Source organism: Gadus morhua, chromosome 3, assembly GCF_902167405.1.
Source record: "Gadus morhua chromosome 3, gadMor3.0, whole genome shotgun sequence".
In the NCBI taxonomy this organism is placed as follows: Eukaryota; Metazoa; Chordata; class Actinopteri; order Gadiformes; family Gadidae; genus Gadus; species Gadus morhua.
This window is the reverse complement of record NC_044050.1, coordinates 12501581-12523248: the sequence shown is the minus strand read 5'-3', so window position 1 is coordinate 12523248 and position 21668 is coordinate 12501581. Positions and strand designations below refer to the sequence as shown.

Below are 21668 nucleotides of genomic sequence, written 5' to 3'. Positions count from 1 at the left end.
CTCTCTGACTGGGTGTCTGGTTGACAGGATGGCTGCCTGACTGGATGACTGACTGACTGACTGGCTGACTGACTAGTTGCTTACTGGATGGCTGAGCGGATGGCTAGCTGACCAACTGGATGGCTGGCCTACCACCTGGTTGCCTGGATGGCTGACTGACTGGTCGGCTGAACGGATGGCTGACTGTCTGGCAGCTGACTGGATGACTGACTGGTTGGAAGCTGTCTGGATGGCTAAATGGCTGGCTGACTGCCTTGTTGACTGGCTGGCTGACTGACTGCCTGGATGCTGGTGAGAGGACAGGAATAATAACGTGGATCTTCCCCACTCTGTTGTCTGGGTTTGGGTTCCCCTTTGAAGCAGCACATCTCAGTCCTTGTGATGGGCTTATTGAAGCTCCTGCCTCCCTACGCCTTATCTCCACACTAGGGCCCCTTCTCAAGGCCCGACTAGACACAGCGTGCAAGAGGAAAGACGGATTTCTTTCTTGTGTTTTGCCCTGGTCTTGATATAAGGACGCACACATTGAGGTGATGGTTTACTCTTTGTTATATGCTACATATGCTGCATGTTTTCCTTCTAGAGTCAGCTTATAGGTATGATGTTTAGGTTGTGATAAACTTGGAATTATGGGAAATGGTGTTCATTAAAAACCAACAGCTTCCCACAACGTTTTTGTGCGCGATTCATTCTAATCTGTGTTTTTTTTGTTTACAATTTAATAACTCAGCTCTTAATTTTGGGTCTATATTAAATATTTAGAAGTAATCATAGTGTAAACCATCATAATATTTCAAGAATAAATTCTGTAATAAGTATGATTCAAATAAGGAGGATTCTTCAGAAACATTGACTTAATTCTCCAGACAAACTGCATATTATGCAAACTACATGTGAAGGCCGATCCGCCATGACTCATTAGCTTCCTGACAGTACCATGTGAACACCACATGTGAACACCCAATGTGAACACCACAGGTATCACACTTTAGCCTCATTCGGCACGGTATGATTTCACACCGGTATTCACAAGACATTCTAGCTAACACAGCAGTAATCGTAACCTCTATGTTATCTTAGCTATACACATTTTCTCCATATCGATTTTTGGTCTGAGCCTCATTGATGTTATTCCCTGTCTTTGCTATTCAAAAAAAATGGTGAAGCTTAGAAAGTGGCTGGCCCATACTCAAGCCACACAGAAAGGGTCACATCACCTTTCACAAAACTTTTTAAAGTCCGACACAGATTTTTCTAAGCTGTTGACTTTTGGATGAAAGGGCAAAAATATTTGTGCTCATTTGCAGCTGTTTCAGTGCACTGAAATAAGATGTGTGTGTGTGTGTGTGTGTGTGTGTGTGTGTGTGTGTGTGTGTGTGTGTGTGCGTGTTTGTGGGTGTACATGCGTGTGTGTGTGTGTGTGTGTGTGTGTGCACGCATTTGTGTGTGCAGGCATGCGTGTGTGTGCGCGCGCATGTGTGTGTGCAAGCATGCGTGTGTGAGTGAGTGGGTGCACGTGTGTCTCTTATAGGCCTGCACAGTACAGACAATGACTTAGGAGAGAGAATGGAGGAGGAGTCACCACAGAGCCAGACCTACCTTGTACATTGCCAGCCCAGATCTCCTCTCTGGGCTTCAGAGCTGGCATGATGGTGTTGCCTGGTGCTCAGATCCTCCTCTCATAGCCTCGGGTGGGAGGGGGGGTGGACAGGGGAAGCTGAAGAAGGGAGCGGCCCAGGAGAGGGGGGGGGGGGCACCTGGCGAGGTGAACAGTGTTATTGTGTGGCAGTCCAAGCCGGAACTCTGTGTGGATTTAGAGAAGTCGATGCAACGTCTTTCAGGGAAATCCCTTGCTTTTTCAATACAAGGAAATAACGCCTCAAATAAATATGTTGAGGCACTAAGCTATTGCTCACTTCCCAACTGGGCTTGAAGCATAGAATGACCTCCGTCCGTTAAAAAAATGTCAGGTATTAGTGTGTGAGGATTCACAAAAAAAAAGTGCGTTGAGAAGAAGATGAGAGGCCGACAGAGGGACGTACTTTCAATCGTCTCTGTCTGTTGGTTTCATCCAAGCTTCGCGAACACTGTGTCTTGCAAAAAGGTGTGATAAACTGTTGCCTTGGAGATGTGTAGATGAGGGAGGATGAGCAGTGAGCCAATCCTCTGGGTTCTCTGCCACGCAACGCTCTGCTCTGCCTTCGGCTGTCTTAGCCGGTCATGGTAGGCTGTTTTGGCCGCCTGCTTCTGCTCCCTCCTCCTTTACAAGTCTGAGAAGGCAAGGAGGAAAGGGGGTAGGGTGGTTTGAGGGTTGAAAGACACATGCTGGGTACAGATGCCAACAGCTCCGAGATCAAAGCACAGCAAGTCAAACAAACTGTACTTCATCATGCAATGATTTTCGTGTTCTCCATTTTGTTTTGGGGAGGTTGTACAGAATTATGACCATCATGCCTTTCTTATTCCATTTGCTCAGATCCATCGAGTTTCACTAAGATACCGCTCGCTCATCTCACCACTGTTACCATTAAAATAAATGAAGCATATAAAAAAATTACATAATATACACCATATTTTTTTCACTTTCTTATAACAAATGTACTTATTGTAATTTGCTTTGGATAAAAGCGTCTGCTAAATGCCATAAATGTAAATGTATATTTACACATTGTAATATCTCTTATCTAGAGGACTAACTGGATACTGTATTCTCCATGTCATATCATATCCTTCTCCTCCTATCCATTTGAATGTACACTGTGGGTAAATAAGTCAAATGTGTTTTGCATAAATGTGGGCTTTTTGAGAAACATAATAGCAAACATGCCCTGTGTATCTGTATTTGTATTCATGTTGGAATGAGTGTGGACATTTTCCACGTTGAAATATAACCTCAATGTCTGGGAATTCTGAGATTACTGCCAGAAGATATCCATTTGTTATGTTTCAATAATAATATTTTATAGGCACCCTCACAGAGGATACTGAAAGAACTACCATCCTAATTTGATTAATTTAGTTTCTTATACTGGATTCAATAATTAATTCAATCATTTTTAATTATTTTCTGGATCGATGGTTTTATACTCTTCCCCATGGCAACATTAATTATGTTTCAAATAAAAGCTAATGGTAACAGCATTACATTTTAAGTGAGTCCAACAGGGCTTTAGGCTTTCCAATAAATGTGTAGCACGTACAGTGTAACTGCTGAATTATATCACAACGCAGAACATCTCGGCTAACAGCGGCGTGTCATAGAGCCATGCTATTTAAGAGCGATGTGTTAGCCACAGTGTCTGTTCCTGTGCTGTGATTCAAGCCGACTAAGAGCCTGTTTCTAGGACCAAACACAGCATGGCAAGCTAGCCGTGTGAGTAATGCTATGAGTAAGCAACAGTGGCCAAATAATGAACCTCAAGCAGAACCACAGGAACCAGAGGCAGAGAACGGTAATTACCACATCTGCAGCCCTGTCTGGGTATACAGTCCCTGCACTTGTAATGCGTGTAAGCATACAGGCAAACAGGATTGAATGCAGCTATGATTATTTGTCTTAATTTATGCATACATAAACTTTGTATTCAGTCCTATTTGAGTTTTTCTACACAAAACAACAAACATTATATATTCCATTATATATTCCAACATTCCATACGATTAAACTTTATTTAATTACACAGATTACCATGACAACAAAATGTTGTTTTGCATGTAACCAGATGGATGAAAATTACATGCAAAGATAAATATGCAGGTACTGACGTACAGTGTGCGGGAAATTAAATTGTGTGAATATATTATAAATACATCAAATATATATAAATATGAGGCGTGCCCTAAAGAAAGAAACAATAAGCTGAAGGGAGAGAAAGAAATGTTCCATTGTACAAGCGCACAACTTCATGCAGAACACAACCCGCACAAACGACATGCTGCCGCTCAGATGCACCATGACAACCGACACATTGACACCTCAACGTGTTTACGTGCCCTCGCAACGTGGGCATAAGCTCACAAACACACACACACACACACACACACACACACACACACACGTCACACACACACACACCATCGTTCTTTCTTCTCATGCATGTGCGGTCGGTGAACAGTCGGTGAAGGAGTGAGCGCGACAATGTTTCACTACTCACCTAAGACACTCTTTTCTTTAACACATAACTTAAAGGCTGTGGTCAAGGCGTTTACAGAGCAGCGGAGGTGGGGACACAAAAGCAAACACAGAGCCCCCGGCAGCCCTCCGGTATGTTCCATCATCATGCCTCCTTCCCCCGTATCCGCACATGAGGAGCACATGAGGCCTTTTTATACGTCCCCAGCTAAAGTGTGGTTGTGGGGGTCGCTGGAACCTACAACTATTGTGGGTACTTAGTCAGTCCTGAACATACAGTCGAGGTCGGATTGATGTCCCTGGGTGGGTGGATGTTAACAATGGATAGGCGTTCTGTGAAGAACCACTGGCTGTATGGAGATGAGGCAGTGTTCTGTTTTAAACATCGCTACCAGGCTATGTTGGGCAGCATGTGATGGGGGAAAGATATAGAAGAGATGAGGAGGAGAGAGAGAGAGGGAGGGTGAAAGAAAGGAGGGAACAAGGGGGCTGAGGGGAAGTAGGGGGCTGATGAGCTTGGATGCTAATCTATTCTTATCTGCCTGTCAGTCTTTCTCCAACTACAACCTACACACACACACACAAACACACACACACACACACACACACACGTACACACACACTCTCTGGGTTGTCAGGCCTCAAAGCCAGGGAGAAACATGAGAGTAGCCTGTTAATCCACCAGCCATTTCCAACGGCTCATCCTAGTCTGACAAAGAGAGAGAGAGAGGGGATGACTTTGAACACTAGGCGCATGGGAGAGAGATGTTAGGATGGAAAATTGTCAATTCTGGATAAAAAAACAACTCAAAGAGACGAGTGGCTGGATGGAAGGATATGGAAAAACAATGGAAGACCGTTCAGTGGAGGATTTAAGTGATGGTACAAGGCGTGTTAGGGAACAGGTTGGAGTGTGGGTAGACGTCTTGGAGGTGGGAGGAGGGCCAAAAGTGTAGGTGTGGATGTATTTGTGGGTGAGAGAGGGAAAGAACGAGAATTAGAGTGCAAAGATAGAACGGGAGAGAGAAGGGAATTTTAGAGACCGGAGAGGGAAAGAAAATGACTGGTTATGAAGCAGACACATGATAGGATGTGCAAAACAAACAAAAAGATAAATGCATTAAAAGGTCATCATCGGTATATTAGATCCTCATTAACTGAAGGCCAGAGACCAATTTAATTGAAATTGAATACCTCATTGATAAGAGGGTTATCAATTAAGATCAGGCTGCCAGAAAATGCTAAACACGATAGTTTTCTTATTTGATGTCAATGAATTCTTCGTGGAAATGAAGATACAAATAGGGCCGAATCCTAGCAAAGATTGTACAAAATAACAATCTACAAGCCGTCACTTGTAGAAGATGTAGCGGTGAGACCTGTGCTAAATGAACTCGCTGACCAATCGCCTTTCAGCCAGTTTAGTGTACGAGTGTATGTGTGTGTTGATGTGTGTTTTATGTATACGTAAAAGCACACACAAATACACACACAGACAGACAGATAGACGGACACTAAACAATAGTTAACCTACCTAGTGTAACATTAAAGGGTCCCACGATATTGTGATGCATTGGAGAGTGGGGAGAGTTTAGAAAGACCAAAAGGAAGGGGAAGAGGGGAAAAAGGTGTCTTTGATGAGTTTTTGCTGTTTTCTTTGAAGAAGAATCAGTCCAAGTTGAGATCACGTCAGATTGAAGCTTGACTTGATAAGGAAGATGTGGAGAGGATAGATAGACAGATACATAGAAATGGCACCAAATGGAGACGGAGAGGAAAATAATGTTCTAAGAAAATAAAAAAGTCATTTTTTTCCCCTACTCATAAAAGTAGTGGAAATTGTACACCAGGTAAATGGAGAAATAGATGAGGAGACAAATGATGGAGAGAGCAACTAGATGGCAAGATAGAGCGCCTCCCAGCACTGCAATGAGGAACAAGAAAAATATAAAACGAAAGAAAAAATGGAATACTCCAAAGGCTTCCGTCTTTGCTCTATCAAGAGGGCCAACAGGGTGGGAGGCTGACCGGTGACAACTCCCTCTTTCTTCTTCTTCTTCTCCTTCTTCTCCCCAAGCCTCTAGGCAACAGTTCAGTTCTTCTCCGGCATCTTTTTGCTCCGCTCAGACGTCGCCGTGTGCACCCGTTTCCTTTCAGATTAGCGGTAAGCCTTCACCAGGGCAGCGGTGAGACGAGGCAGTGGGGCTGCATGGTGGACGCTGGAGAAAGACGCACACCTGCAGTCTGGGGTAGAGCGCACGGCACAAGTCACAACTACACTGCGCTCAACTCTCCTCCTCCTGCTCTTCAGAGATTGAGAGGGCAATGGGGGAAGAGAGATATATGAGGAAAGAGAGAGAGAGAGAGAGAGAGAGAGAGAGAGAGAGAGAGAGAGAGAGAGAGAGAGAGAGAGAGAGAGGAGATATAAAAGCTGAAATAATTCTATGAGGAGCGCTGCTTCAACAATTGTCAAGAATCCTTTCTGTGTGAAATCTAATGGCGCCCTCTATTGGTGTTTCGACTGTTTAACCGGCATCTTTTGGATTTAGTTTTTCTCTCCATTTAACTTACCTAACCGCTGTCAGAATACCACTTTTCATGAACTCACACACTGAATATCGATTTCCTGCTCACTCTTACTGCTCACTCTTTCTGAGAGCGGGGCGACCCCCTTCTTTTTTTTTTTTGAGATTGGTTATACACCCACACCTCTCCAGAAGAGAAGGACAGACAACGAGGGTCATACACCCACAAAATATTGACATCCCATGTAATTGTATGCCCTGCATGTACTAGCTGTCCAGAGGGCCTGCAGCTCTCTCCCAAACATGAGTGGCCGTGGTGCACCCAGTACTTTCTTGCACCGCTGACAGGTACACCAACAGGACCAGCAGTTGGTGACGATCCCAGTCTCACTGGTGTCCTGAGGTGATGATAACCAGATGTGTTGCGAAAATCAGACTCCACCAGTCCGTCGCTCTGGCAGTGGAGGGGTGTCATCCTGTGTTTTCCACACACCCATTGACTGGCCCACTTCTGCAAACAGCTAGGCCTGTGATGGCCCGCCCCTGGTGGCTGTGTAGATGCTCAGGGGCTCTGAACAGACAACATTTAAAACACCAGCCTCTCTGCTGTGTTAACAGTGCTCTGGTAAGACACTGCATAGGCCAAAATAGTCGATGGCCGCAAGGATAAAGCGGCTTCCCTTGCCCATCGTGGGAAATGGACCAAGAATGTGCTGCAGAGGAGCAGATTTCAGTAATTTTCTTGCCACCCCATAACGACTTGCCCGGACTGCGTGTAGCAGCCTTTGGCACAAGTCCTTGGGCACCAGTACCTTCTTTACACCTCCTCCTTGGCCTGAAGCAAGCCAGGCCTGGTTACACTCCCCTGGCACACAGACCCGATACACCCCCCTGGCCTCCAAAAGTAGGTATCAGTCACGGAGGGGGCATGCACTGTTGTCATCTTGATGCCAACAAGATAGACCAGGCCTCTTAGGAGAGGACTGTTTGTTGGGAGAGGGCATCGGCATTGATGTTCAGGCGCAGGCTTGCCCCCCGAATGGCTTAGCTTGGAGGCCCTGGCAGTATCCTCCCCATCAGCTCTCAAGCGTGGAAGGGGCGTTGCAAAAGCTGAGGACAAAATACAAAACTGCCAGAGTCCTTGGCCAATGGTTAAAGCCGTCTTGGGTCTGACTTCGTGTTCCACTTGCCAGTAGCCACTACGTAGGTCAGTGAAAAGAAATACTGTGACCATGTGATTCGGTCGAGGGCAACTTCAATGCAGGGGAAAGGGGAATAGTCCTTGGATTTTTGGAGCAGGTCTCTAAACAGTTGAGTCTGTTGAGATTCTAGCCCTTCACTGCTTATACAGGTCCTGATGGCGGTGTTCTGGTGAGCGTGAGGTGTCTGTCATGGTTTTGAATAATGTTTTTTGCACTTTGGCGGCATCAAGTGGCCGTACATGTATTATTGAAGTATTTTCTGTTCCCTTGCTTTGCCAATTAGCCCTGTCACCTGTGTCTTTTTGCTCCGGTCACATGACCAATCAAGCCATGTATTTAAGCCCTGCTTTTGCCTATGTTCAGTGCTTAGTCTTTGATGTGCCACTTCGTACTCTGACCGAAGCTAAAGTCTTGTATTGAAAATTATTATTGATCCCTTGTGTTTTGACTGCTTGCCTGCCCTCTAGATTACCCACTTGGATTTGCCCCTTTGGTCTGACGTTTTGGACTTTTGTCTTTTGATGAGGATCTACCTGTCAAAAGAGTTTTCCTTTTGCCTTCTCTGTTGGATTTTTTGCTCTTTTTGGATTTTGCCCTCGTTTTGGAATTTGTGATCTTCTGTGTTTTTGCCCAAAGACTTTGTTGTAATAAACAACCTTTCAGTTAAACCCTCTCTGCACTTGACTCTATACCGTTCCCTTTTTGTTAACTGGGTTCAGAGTAGAACTGTGGATTTGCAGATCCGGGCTCGACCCCCAATTCTGACAGAAAGACTAAGCACTGAACATAGGCAAAAGCAGGGCTTAAATACATGGCTGGATTGCGGCAAAAATAGAAGTGCGACGGAAAGATAGCGCCGCGGCGCGGCACACCGCTCCTGGGACGCTGCTGAAACGTTCCGCGGCTCGCCGGGTGGAAATGGTCTCATTGATTAGAGGGGAAGCGATCAGCAGCGGTGACCGCGGCGCAGCCGTGCCGCGGCGCGTACGCCTCCGGTGGAATCGAGCCTTTAAGCGATGTATTGATGCGCCAGGCGCCACAGAGTGGTACAAGATACAAAACGGCAGGCAGTAGACCATGGCGTAAGGAGACAATGGCTGTTTCCCAATGTCAAGGAAGCATGCTCAACCATAGGCATCTTATAGCATAGACGCAGCATTGGCTGCTGGGACGCGAGAAATACGGCCGCCATCTTGGAGTGGTCAACCGGGAGCAGCAGCGGGTGGCGTCTACAGCAGAAACAGAATGCCGGGCTGTTGTTCAGCGTATTCCTGCTCAAATCGGCGGTCCATCCACCATAGGAATCGGGGGATTTCTTTTCACAAGTAAGATTTAAAATTACCGTACTATTGGTTGTATTTTGTGAAAGGAATGTTACCAGTATTTTTATCTTCGATAAAACTGAAATCATAGCCAGCTAGGCTAATAAACAAGAGTATGGCCATAATATAATTGCTTGTCAATTCAATGAAAAAATACTTAAATAAATAAATGATGATGATAAAGATTGTAAAAGCCAATAGGGATAAAAGTTAGGACCACAGTCCAGATTTTGTAGGGGGGCTTATATATGTTAACTAACTACGCAATCAGATGGACAGTGGCTATACGCAGTATAGCTAGTATAGCTTTCCAACCCATTTTTGTGTAGCCCACCTTCGTGAAATGTGTGGGACAAAATGTATGATAAACAGGAAAAGGCCCTGCCACACCTGACACCTGGAATGGGGTAATCTTGGGATTACTGTTGAACTAGGCTATGTGTTCACCCGGCTATGAACTGATACTTATTAATAAATCATATTCCATAAGCACTGACCTAGATTACATCTGACACTTTTGAAGGTTTCCTAAAGATAAAGATGTGAGGAAGAAGTGGGAAGGGGCTTTGAGGAGAGAAGGATTCACTGCAAGTGATTATTCAGTTGTCTGCAGTCAACATTTTAAGCAGGCTGATTTTGACAGGACGGGTCAGATTGTCAGACTACTTGATGGTGTTATTCCATCCCTCTTCAGCTTCCCGGTTCCCAATCCAAAGAGTATGTGTATCATCATAAGGCTAAAAATATATCCTTTTATATATTGTATTGTGTATTATGTATAATATTATGTATTATTATTACTTGATTTAATCTTCTTGTTTTTTGAACATTAGAGTTGCTTTTTTTCTTATTTTCTCCAGGGTTCCCGCGGATCCTTAAAAAGTCTTAAATTCATAAATCTAAAGATAAGGCCTTAAATAGCATTAAAAATTCTTAAATCCATCTTTCAAAAGTCTTAAAAATGTTAATACATGGTAAATAGGACTTTATGATTAGAATTAGTCTCAAATCTAAAAAATTATCTGTAACATTTTTTTTTTAATATAAATTAATAGCAGTAATGTCGCGCAATCATGAGAGCAGAACAAACAAAACATTTGTTTGTGGCCGTGACTCTCAGAGTAGATGCACATCGTTCAGGTAGCAGTAGCAGCATGAGTAGCAGTCGGCCCGCATCATGGGAAAGTGTCAATTCAACGAAATTTGGCTATCCAACAAGGATTATTCAGCCTGGCTGAAACCGGTACCCGGCAATTTATATGAGGTACGGTGTATTTTGTGCAAGAAATGTTTCAAGCTCGGCACGATGAGAAGGAAAGCATTGGAGTCCCACATGCATAGCACAAAACACAAAGCCTCAATATCAAGCTGTCAACAAACGCCAGGTATTTCCCAGTTCTGGGGCCTGTACTACAAACCTCGATTAGAGTGTTAGTGAGGTATGTTGAGCTCAAAGCCTGGGTTAGCTGGACCACGGAAGTCGATCTCTTTTAGCGTCGTTGTATCACCATGGTTATGGAGCCAGTTTCCTGCCATAATTCAAACCTGAAAAAAAAAGTTTCAAAGGCTTGTAAGTCTGGGTTTGAAAACTTGTAAAAAAGGTTTTGCCTTTTTTACAAGTTTTTGCCAAAGTTTTTTGCCAAAGTTCAAACAATATCACCAGCGCATTTGCAGAGTTTCAAATCTGGCACTGTTCTAACAGTGTATTTCATTGTTTCCCGGTATTCAAACCTTGTAAATGGGATTCTGCAAACAGGTGTTCATACATTGAGAAATAAGTTTTGAAAGGTTGAATATTTATTTTTAAAAACTTGTAAAGGTGTACGTTTACGCCATTGCAATGTACTTTTTCGGCACTGACTTTTCAGAGATTTAACCACACAGGCGCAAGCTTTGAGTCACATGAATATTGGCAGTGTTCTGTCGCGCATTCGTTTTGAAACTCCTGACAGTCAAAGTCGGAAGAAAAAAAAAATAATTCCTTGGGGCGGGACCATTTAGCTCTAAACCTATTGGGTGCTCTCGGATGACGTACATTCCAATCACATGAATGTACGTACACCTTTACAAGTTTTTAAAAATAAATATTCAACCTTTCAAAACGTATTTCTCAATGTATGAACACCTGTTTGCAGAATCCCATTTACAAGGTTTAAAAACCGGGAAACAATGTAATACACTGTTAGAACAGTGCCAGATTTGAAACTCTGCAAATGCGCTGGTGATATTGTTTGAACTTTGAAAACATGTTTGTGAAAAAAAAAATACTTTGAAAATGTGTTGGTGAAAATGATGAAGAAGATAAAATAGAACACAAAATCATGTTTACAGATGTTTGAATTTTTGTTTGAATTTTTTTCAGGTTATAATCTATTTTTTCAGTGTTGTAAAACCTTTTTTACAAGGTGTTGAGTTTTCAAACCCAGACTTACAAGCCTTTGAAACTTTTTTTTTCAGGTTTGAATTATGGCAGGAAACTGGCTCCATACATGGTGACTTATGCTCGCAACCAAACCTGGTCGGGAGCAGGTTTTCAGCTTGGTCTACCCGGAGATCGGCTACTTAAATCGGCGTGCGCAGCTTCCTAGCCCCTCCTCCGACAATGGCGTCACCATTTGTGGGTGTTCCCGTGTACCTCGACGCACTTATCGGTGGACAGGACGACGCGCTGGCCGGAGGCAGTCCCGCTATCCTCAACGACAGCCCCCGACCTGGCCCGGGGCGTTCATCGCGGTGTGGGTCTCCCGCTACGGCACTCCTGCTGACCTCTCCTCTGACCGTGGCCCGCAGTTTATTTCGGGGCTGTGGGCGGCAGTGGCGGAAAATCTGGGGGTCAAGCTCCACCGCACTACCGCCTACCACCCGCAGGCTAACGGACTTGTTGAGCGCTTTCATCGCTCCATGAAGGCCCCCCTTCGAGCAAGCCTCACGGACAGCAACTGGCTCGACAAACTGCCGTGGGTCATGCTGGGGCTCAGGACAGCGCCCAAGGAGGACCTCCGGTCGTCGTCGGCCGAGCTGGTGTTCGGACAGCCGCTGCGGGTCCCTGGTGACTTCATCCCCAAGTCGACGGAGCCCAGGTCCGCCTCCGCTCAGCGCGCCTCCCTGCTGGACGGTGCCAGGACCTTTGCCCCGGTCCCAACCACGCAGCATGGCGTCCCTGCTTCGCGGGTGCCCCCGGAGCTGCAGTCCGCAGGTTTCATTCGCCACGACGGCCACAGAGCTCCGCTACGACCTCCCTATGACGGACCCTTCCGTGTCATCAAGGCAGGAGCCAAGAACTTCATGGTTGACATGGGGGGTAAGCCTGAGTGTGTGTCTGTTGATCGCCTCAAACCGGCTCACTTGGACCTTGAACTGCCCCCGGATTTGGCTCTGCCACCGCGCAGGGGCCGCCCTCCTGTCCTACCCCCCCCTGCCACGCCGTGGCCATTCCCCCCTCCAACCCCTACAAGCCCCCACAGCTTGCGGCCCTCCGGTCGTCGCGGCCCCCCGCCCCCCCCAACATGGGGATGTGATGGACGATGTCACGCCTCCTCCCGCACCTCCTGACTTTGCCTACAGTCGTGGGGGCCGGGCCATACGCCCTCCTCGCCTCTGGGATTTTGAGTATTGAGGTGAACACTGGGGGGGTTGGTGTAGTGACTACATTATGGGTTCGTGTTCCCCTCTTACTGATCGAGTGGGAGGGAACTGGTTATAAGTCACGGGGTCCAGGGGGACGGGTTATGCGGTTGCACGTGAGATCTAGCCATGCACTGTGACTGATTGTTCTGCTCTGTTTTCTTGGATTAAACGGTTATAATTAAGTTGCCTACGTCCTCCTTTTCCTCCGGCACTACACTGGGATATTTAACGGTCCCAAGTCCACACAAGTCACCATCGATGCAGGCTCGATATTTTATGGAGCCAGTTTCCTGCCATAATTCAAACCTGAAAAAAAAAGTTTCAAAGGCTTGTAAGTCTGGGTTGGAAAACTCAACACCTTGTAAAAAAGGTTTTGCAACACTGAAAAAAGAGATTATAACCTGAAAAAAATTCAAACAAAAATTCAAACATCTGTAAACATGATTTTGTGTTCTATTTTATCTTCATCATTTTCACTAACACATTTTCAAAGTATTTTTTTTTCACAAACATGTTTTCAAAGTTCAAACAATTTCACCAGCGCATTTGCAGTTTCAAATTTGGCACTGTTCTAACAGTGTATTTCATTGTTTCCGGGTTTTGAAACCTTGTAAATGGGATTCTGCAAACAGGTGTTCATACATTGAGAAATAAGTTTTGAAAGGTTGAATATTTATTTTTAAAAACTCCGAAATTTCAGAACTGACTTTTCAGCACTTACTTTTCAGAGATTTGACCACACAGGCGCAAGCTTTGAGTCACGTGAATATTGGCAGTGTTCTGTCGCGCATTCGTTTTGAAACTCCTGACAGTCAAAGTCTGACGTACTCTCGGCTGACGTACATTCCAATCACATTCTTTTCATCGGCAGAGCACTGTCAATCACGCACAGCCCGGGGAACGGCACATGTGATTGGAATGTACGTCAGCCGAGAGCAACCAATAGGTTTAGAGCTAAATGGTCCCGCCCCAGGAATGTTTTTTTTTTCTTCCGACTTTGACTGTCAGGAGTTTCAAAACGAATGAGCGACAGAACACTGCCAATATTCACGTGACTCAAAGCTTGAGCCTGTGTGGTCAAATCTCTGAAAAGTCAGTGCCGAAAAGTCAGTTCTGAAAAAATACATTTCAATGGCGTAAACGTACACCTTTACAAGTTTTAAAAAATAAATATTCAACCTTTCAAAACTTATTTCTCAATGTATGAACACCTGTTTGCAGAATCCCATTTACAAGGTTTCAAAACCCGGAAACAATGAAATACACTGTTAGAACAGTGCCAGATTTGAAACTCTGCAAATGCGCTGGTGAAATTGTTTTAACTTTGAAAACATGTTTGTGAAAAAAAAAATACTTTGAAAATGTGTTGGTGAAAATGATGAAGAAGATAAAATAGAACACAAAATCATGTTTACAGATGTTTGAATTTTTGTTTGAATTTTTTTCAGGTTATAATCTCTTTTTTCAGTGTTGCAAAACCTTTTTTACAAGGTAAAAAAGCTTTTTTTTTCAGGTTTGAATTATGGCAGGAAACTGGCTCCATAATATCAGAGAATTTCTAATATGAGGAGAATGGGCACTCGCTGGTTAATTCCGGTTTTCTGGAATGGTTGCAGTAATAATCTCTGTCCACGCGGGGCGCTCGTAGGCGAGTCCAGAATGAATGGGAGCCTATGGGGTTTAATCCTCAGAATCCACTTTTCTCACGATGTAATTTTTTGTCAAGTAATTTGAAAGTTGCGTTCAAAAGGTGGGGCTAAAATAATAAACTCAGCTGAATATTGCATTTTTTAAGGTCACGTATCTGTACTAAAAAGGTGTTAAAAAAATATGATGACGTCACACATTGTCATACTGTCAGAGGTACTGCTTTACGGCAGTTTCTGAAGCACTTCCGCATTTCCCGCAACGATAATACCAGCTGTTGGAGGTAAGGCTTTTTCTTGCTTACTAGTTACAGAGTTTTAGTGAGCTAATGTAAAAAAAAAGAAATGCGCGAATGTTTTACATATGTATGTAACTTACAAAGTATTTTTTTTTAATCCTCACTAGTGCCGATGATAAAGCTTTTTTTTTAGTAACGATTATGAGCCATTTCTTTCTCCTGAAATAGAAACCTGGATTAGAATCGTAATTTTAAGACTGCATCAACTAAGTTTACATCAGTAAACAATTTCCTAGAGAGCAGTGTTCTGTTGTGCTCCTCCTCATGCCTCTTCCTTTCTTGATCTCTACAGTTGGACATTGATGCTGTGACAACGGACAAATCTTCTTCCTCTGTCCTTTTTCCCTGCCTCTGTTCTGTATGTTCAGTGTTGTTAAATCATTTATCTTTTTTTATTTTATTTACTATTAGTTACTGTTCTTATTGTGTTCTTGTTATTGTGATGTTTGAATAAACTTGCCTGTTGCAATGTTGGTATAATGTTTGTATAATTACTGTTATACAACTGTTACTGTTTCAATGTGACGCAGACCGTATTTCTCATTTAACAAACATGCGTAGCTTATAATGTGTTGCAGGGCAGAGCAATTATATTCAATGGCTTAAAACAAACCCATCTGTAAAGATCAGTGAATGCATAGCAATCAATGACCAGTGGTGTAGATGGTTTTCGCTCTGTGCAAGGTCATTAGCCCAAGTAAGTCCTACAAAAAAGGAACTACAGTAATAGCAGATGTTGAAGTTGTTAAATCGTTAACAAACAATTTGTATGGAACAATCGGTTAAGGTAAGTTAAGTGCTTGAGTCTCGACACTCGCGATTTTACCCGGGCTCCAGCGCAACTTTCCCTACCAGGTGCAGCCTCAGGTAGCCTAGGACCATTCATACAGGAGCAAGCAAGAACGTTACCTTTTTCTGTCCTTGGGAAACGAAAAGACGGACAATCCGTTTCCACCGTTAGAGCAGTTTATCATTGCAGATTTACGATGCATTTATTTTCGAAAAATCTATCTTTATTTTCGAAAAATAGACAATGACAGATGAAATGATATTGAGCGGGACATTGACTGTATTATTTAACGTGGTCATACCGTACCTACCATGTATATAACACATTGAACATTGAACACAAGAAATGGAAGAAATTCCATTATGCCCATGTACTTTCACCATACATAACTATATAAAAAATAAAGGGCCTGCAGGAAAATATAAATACAGTACGCAAAAAAATAACTGACGGAATGTTTCTGATCGTGCTTCAGCTTCAGATGCCGTCAAGAGGGGTCTCTGGTCGTAATCAGTCGCAAGTCCGTCCCTGACCAATCACAGAGCTGCAGACTTGTCGCTTTTCGGCGACAATCGCCGTTTTCTTGGTCAATTTGGTCATTCACGTGAATCGTGTAGAACCGGAGAGTTTTGTTTTTGGGGGGAGGGGGGGGTCCAGAATTGCGAAAAAGTATTGGATCGTTCTTATAATTGACATTTCTCTGGGCCAATCGGAATCTCAGCACTTGCTTCAGAATCTTTCTTATAATTGACATTTCTCTGGGCCAATCGGAATCTTGAAGCACACAGCGCCAACTGAGCTCGCCATTGGATGAGACGGTCGCCTACCGCTCATGCTCGCCAAACAACGCAAGAGAGCTTGCGAAACCCTCGTCCAGAGGGGTGTTCCGCGAACGGAGGTTTACCAAACACTGAGTTAACGCTGAACTCTAGGTTGATTTACCCTGTGCCGACTAACCCAGAGTTTTCGGTTCCACAGCAGCGGTTATGCATTAGTTCAATCAACTCGGTTGGTTAACACAGGGTTGTGCGCGTCACCGCCAAACCTAAAAAGACGTGATGTATGGATCATGGAAACCCTGTTCGAAATGGCGAAACGGGCCGCTTATTTCAATGAAATGGAACTTCAGGTTCCCCTGGAGAGCTATGACGAGGAGAAGGACATTATCACAAGAAAAGGGAACGCTAAAGCCTCTGCAACCCGGAGAACCAAAGCCTGGCAGCGGATCGCTGACCGCGTAAATGCGTTAGTTACACCTCAAAAGCATGATCCTTAATATTTGAGCCATGAATATATAAATATCCCAGTTAAGCATTCTTAAAGATCCTACCACATAACCCCTTTCTTCTAAAAAAATATGTACACCGATGGCTTCCAAGCGGTCAGCGGATCAAGTAGGCCTATAGAAATGAAGTATAAAAAACATAAAAACTGGTAAGCTTTTGCCACCATCGTATTGGTATAAATTTAAATTAGCCATTTTTTTAAGCAAATCGTGAATAGGCTGACAGTCGGCAGACTGGATCTGGCCCTCAAGTTGTCTTGACCCCGGTGGAGGAGCTGTTAATAAACATAAATTCAGGGCGCCCTGGCATGGAGGTGGTACCTGGAGGTACCTACCTCCTCAGAGAGTCAGGGGCCATACCCCACTGGTTGAATGTAGGTTTTTGTGTTTTCTTGTATTTTAGATTTTTTTTGCCTTCGAAGTAACGCATGCAAACCATGTGCTTGCCACAGCGCATACTATTCCAAATGTTTATTTTTTTGGTAACTGGGTAGAAAACCTAAAAGTGACAATTCATCAACTTCACAGAATAATAATTATTTTTTGTCTCTCCAATAATAAGAGACAAAAAAAAAAATGGTGACAGTTGTAAATAAAATATTTTTTATAAGCCTTAAGGATGTTTTGACATTGATTTTTGATAAAGAGTTTTGTTAAGTCACGCTTAGAGTAGTGTCATTTGTACATTACAACAACAAAAAAATCCCCTTGTGAAACTGTCACCTTTTTTCCTCTGAGGAGTTTGCAGGTCTGCAATCAGCATTCATTAGCAGAATGCTAGCGTGTACGGCCAACAACGGCCCAAACTAAGAAATCGAAAGGACATAAGTATTCATTCATTCGACTTTTGAACTATAATCTATATTGAACTTGCGGAATCTACAATAAAATGTTCGCTATTTCAACGACAAGCAGGTGAAAGAGACATATTTAGCCCTCTAGCCCCATAGACTCCCATTCTGGACTCGCCCGCGATCACAACAGTACTTCGCCTGATGCGTACTTTGGCCGTTTCTCAATTCCTAGCACGCGTACTACAGACTCGATGACTTGCAAGTACGTACTTGGCAAGTCCGTACTTCAAGCACAGACTTGCGAGCACGTGAGTACGTACCTGCAATTGGAACAGCAGCAGACTCAATGACGTCACCACCTCTGCTCGTCCGTTAACTGTGCTACGGCCTCATTCAGGCATATAATAATAATAATAATAATACATTTAATTTAGAGGCGCCTTTCAAGACACCCAAGGTCACCTTACAGAGCATATAGTCATCATTCAAAACTATGTAAAACAGACTAGGAATAAAAGGAAAACGGAGGTTAAACATGAAGAATAATATTAATTAATAACACTCAAAGACGCCTAAAGTGAAGGGGGGACCTCACTAACCACCACCAATATGTAGCACCCACTTGGGTGATGCACGGCAGCCAATCGGTGCCAGAACGCTCACTACACACCAGCTTGAGGTGGAGAGTTAGGGATGAGGTTGAGAGTGAGGGAAAAGAACATTTAACACTATCGATCACATTTAAACAATATCGACCACATGTAAACACTATCGACCACATTTAAACACTATGGACCACATGTAAACCCTATCGACCACATGTAAACACTATCGCCCACATTTAAACACTATCACCCACATTTAAACACTATGGACCACACGTAAACCCTATCGACCACATTTAAACACTATCGCCCACATTTAAACACTATGGACCACATTTAAACACTATGGACCACATTTAAACCCTATCGACCACATGTAAACCCTATCGACCATATATAAACACTATCGACCACATTTAAACATGTAAACCCTATCGACTACCCTATATACTACTGAACAATATAAACAAATGATATAAAACAAAATCCCAGCCTCTTTCATTTTCAAATAGTATGTAAATATTCTGAATGAATAAAAATTGAAAAGATATGCGTGTCCTGTCATGTGTATGAGCTATACACACACACACAACTTTATATATATTTATATATTATCTTATATTATTATTATATTATATAAATATATATATAAGTAACTTAAGCTACAGTTGTGCGTCTTCTCCATATTGTCCGCCATCGTACTGCTGCGAGTGCGAAATGCATCCTGGGATTTATAGCGGTTGCAAGTACACACGAGCCACCTCCGATGCATGCTCGGTGAAACGCATGGTGAAACCATGGTGAAACGGCGAGATCGAGCATGCATCAAGAACACTTCCGGGTTTTACGACAGTACTCGCTTGATGCGTGCTTCAAATTGTGGTGCGTTTTAATATCCATCCGTCTCGGAGGTCCGAGGACGTTGCCTAGCGACACGCACAAACACGCCCCTTTTCCTCGGACGGCGATCTCGCCATCTCGGTTGAACTCAGTGGTGACCGAGCGAAATTCCGAGACAGAATTCAAGATGGCTGCGCCCATTGTGACTTGAAGTATGAACTGTTTTCATTGTGCTTGGACCACTTTGGTGGTTTAAATGGTAATTTCAATCACTCGTATTACTGCAATAGGGCTTGGGTGTCATGACGTAATTACTTTGCGTGGCCGCCATGTTGATGGCCTCCTTTACCGCTACCTGCCGTTTGGAACTTCATATGGATCCAAATTATTAATAATGCTGATTTTGTCACCATACCGGTCCCTGGCATCTCTATTTAATGTGTCCCGGTAAATTCCAGATCCTTTTCGGGATGTTAACATATTTTTTCTAGCTATTCTTTCTCAACTCTACTGCTACTTCTCTTCGTTCAACAACGTTATGTCAGAGTTATGTTAACGTTCGCGTAGCCATCAACATGGCCGCCACGTCCCACAATGCAACGCGGATCCCGCGCCCTATACCTTACTGCGTCCGTATCTCTGCCTATGTACACAAATATATTGTATTTGTGTACAGCACTTTGGTCAACTACTGTTGTTTTAAATGTGCTATATAAATAAACCTAACTTGACTTGACTTTGGCCTATAGCCTACTTATATTGGATCGCCTGGTCCTCTGCCAATGCTACCGCGACAACAGCTTTCCGGGGGGCGTCCATGTTTTCCTCCAACGACCGAGTGAAATAATAAAACGCTTGAAGTGTGGGCGTGGCGTCAGATCCGAGATCCGAGTCGGTTCGCAGAGAATACTCGAACGCACCTGGGAACAGTGCTCGGGCAACGACTGATGACGTTTCACGAGTCCACGAGCACACGAGCACGCACAAGTATGCGAATTGAGAAACGGCCATAGGCCGTTTCTCAATTCCTAGCACGCGTACTACGGACTCGATGACTTGCAAGCACGTACTTGGCAAGTCCGTACTTCAAGCACAGACTTGCGAGCATGCGAGTACGTACCTGCAATTGGAACAGCAGCGGACTCGATGACGTCACCACCTCTGCTTGTCCGTTAACTGTGCTACGGCCTCATTTAGGCATATACTACTGAACAATATAAACAAATGATATAAAACAAAATCCCAGCCTCTTTCATTTTCAAATAGTATGTAAATATTCTGAATGAATAAAAATTGAAAAGATATGCGTCCTGTCATGTGTATGAGCTATACACACACGACTTTATATATATATATTTATATATTATCTTATATTATTATTATTATTATTATATTATATAATATATATATAAGTTAAGAGCAACTTAAGCTACAGTTGTGCGTCTTCTCCATATTGTCCGCCATCGTACTGCTGCGAGCGCGAAATGCATCCTGGGATTTATAGCGGTTGCAAGTACACAAGAGCCACCTCCGATGCATGCTCGGTGAAACGGCGAGATCGAGCACGCATCAAGAACACTTCCGGGTTTTACGACAGTACTCGCTTGATGCGTGCTTCGAATTGTAACAGTGCTCGGGCAACGACTGATGATGTTTCACGAGTCCACGAGACACGAGCACGCACAAGTACGCAAATTGAGAAACGGCCATAGACGAGACAAAAATACCCACAATCCTCTGCGTTCACACGCTGCACAGGATATAAAAAATGGCATAAAGCAGTGCACGTTCAAATGTAAAGGTACGAACACACCAAACGCGTACCCGCGTAAAGATTTACGCGCGTAACGCAGCTAAAATGTTGCTTGACCATTTTGTGTCAAAAATGGTCCTATGCAGCTACGCGCCTACGCTCCTAGATGAGTCCATGTCCATGCAAGTGAATAGAGCGTTCCCTCTTCGTCATAACTATCAAACCAAACATCCTTCACATTCACCGAGTGAACATTACGAAAGTAAAATGCACATTTCTCGCTAAAAATGTTTCCATAAACGCATATAATGGCGTAACTATGTTACTATTTCCACCCAGAATAAAGAAAGTTGTCGGCCGTGGCTGCGCTGGAGTCCGAGGTAGGACACCCAAACGCCGCCGTGTTTGGGTGATAGAGTTTAGATCGGGTTAGATTAAATAATCTCGGATATAAATAACAATAATCGGGTTAAATAACTTCACATGGTGCGTCTGGTGTGTTTCCAGCATTCGTAGTGTTGATCAGCAGATATATAGTCCGCCAAGACGTTGAGGTTGCTTAGTAACCAGAGACTCTGTCCATGCATGTGAACGGAGCGTTCCCTCTTCGTCATAACTATCAAACCAAACATCCTTCACATTCACCGAGCGAACATTATGAAAGTAAAATGCACATTTCTCGCTAAAAATGTTTCCATAAAAGCATTTAATGGCGTAACTATGTTACTATTTCCACACAGAATAAAGAAAGATGTCGGCCGTATGCTTCTGTCCAAGCTCACTACCCTCTGCCAGTGACGTCGGGTCAAGCTCAACGCTGATTGGGCAACGCGGCTAATCGTCATGCG

At 43.7% G+C, this 21668-nt stretch overlaps 1 protein-coding gene across 1 annotated transcript in view; it reads right to left on the bottom strand.

The window, feature by feature from the left end:
* grin2bb (glutamate receptor, ionotropic, N-methyl D-aspartate 2B, genome duplicate b) overlaps nt 1-6447 on the bottom strand; it is a gene marked incomplete at its 3' end in the record, with an annotated part of 81764 nt that extends 75317 nt beyond the window's left edge. Inside the window, 2 exon segments of the mRNA XM_030352816.1 lie at nt 1600-2270; nt 5667-6447. Of these exon segments, the coding sequence (XP_030208676.1) occupies nt 1600-1608 (9 nt within the window).
* Nucleotides 6448-21668: the final 15221 nt, after the last annotated feature.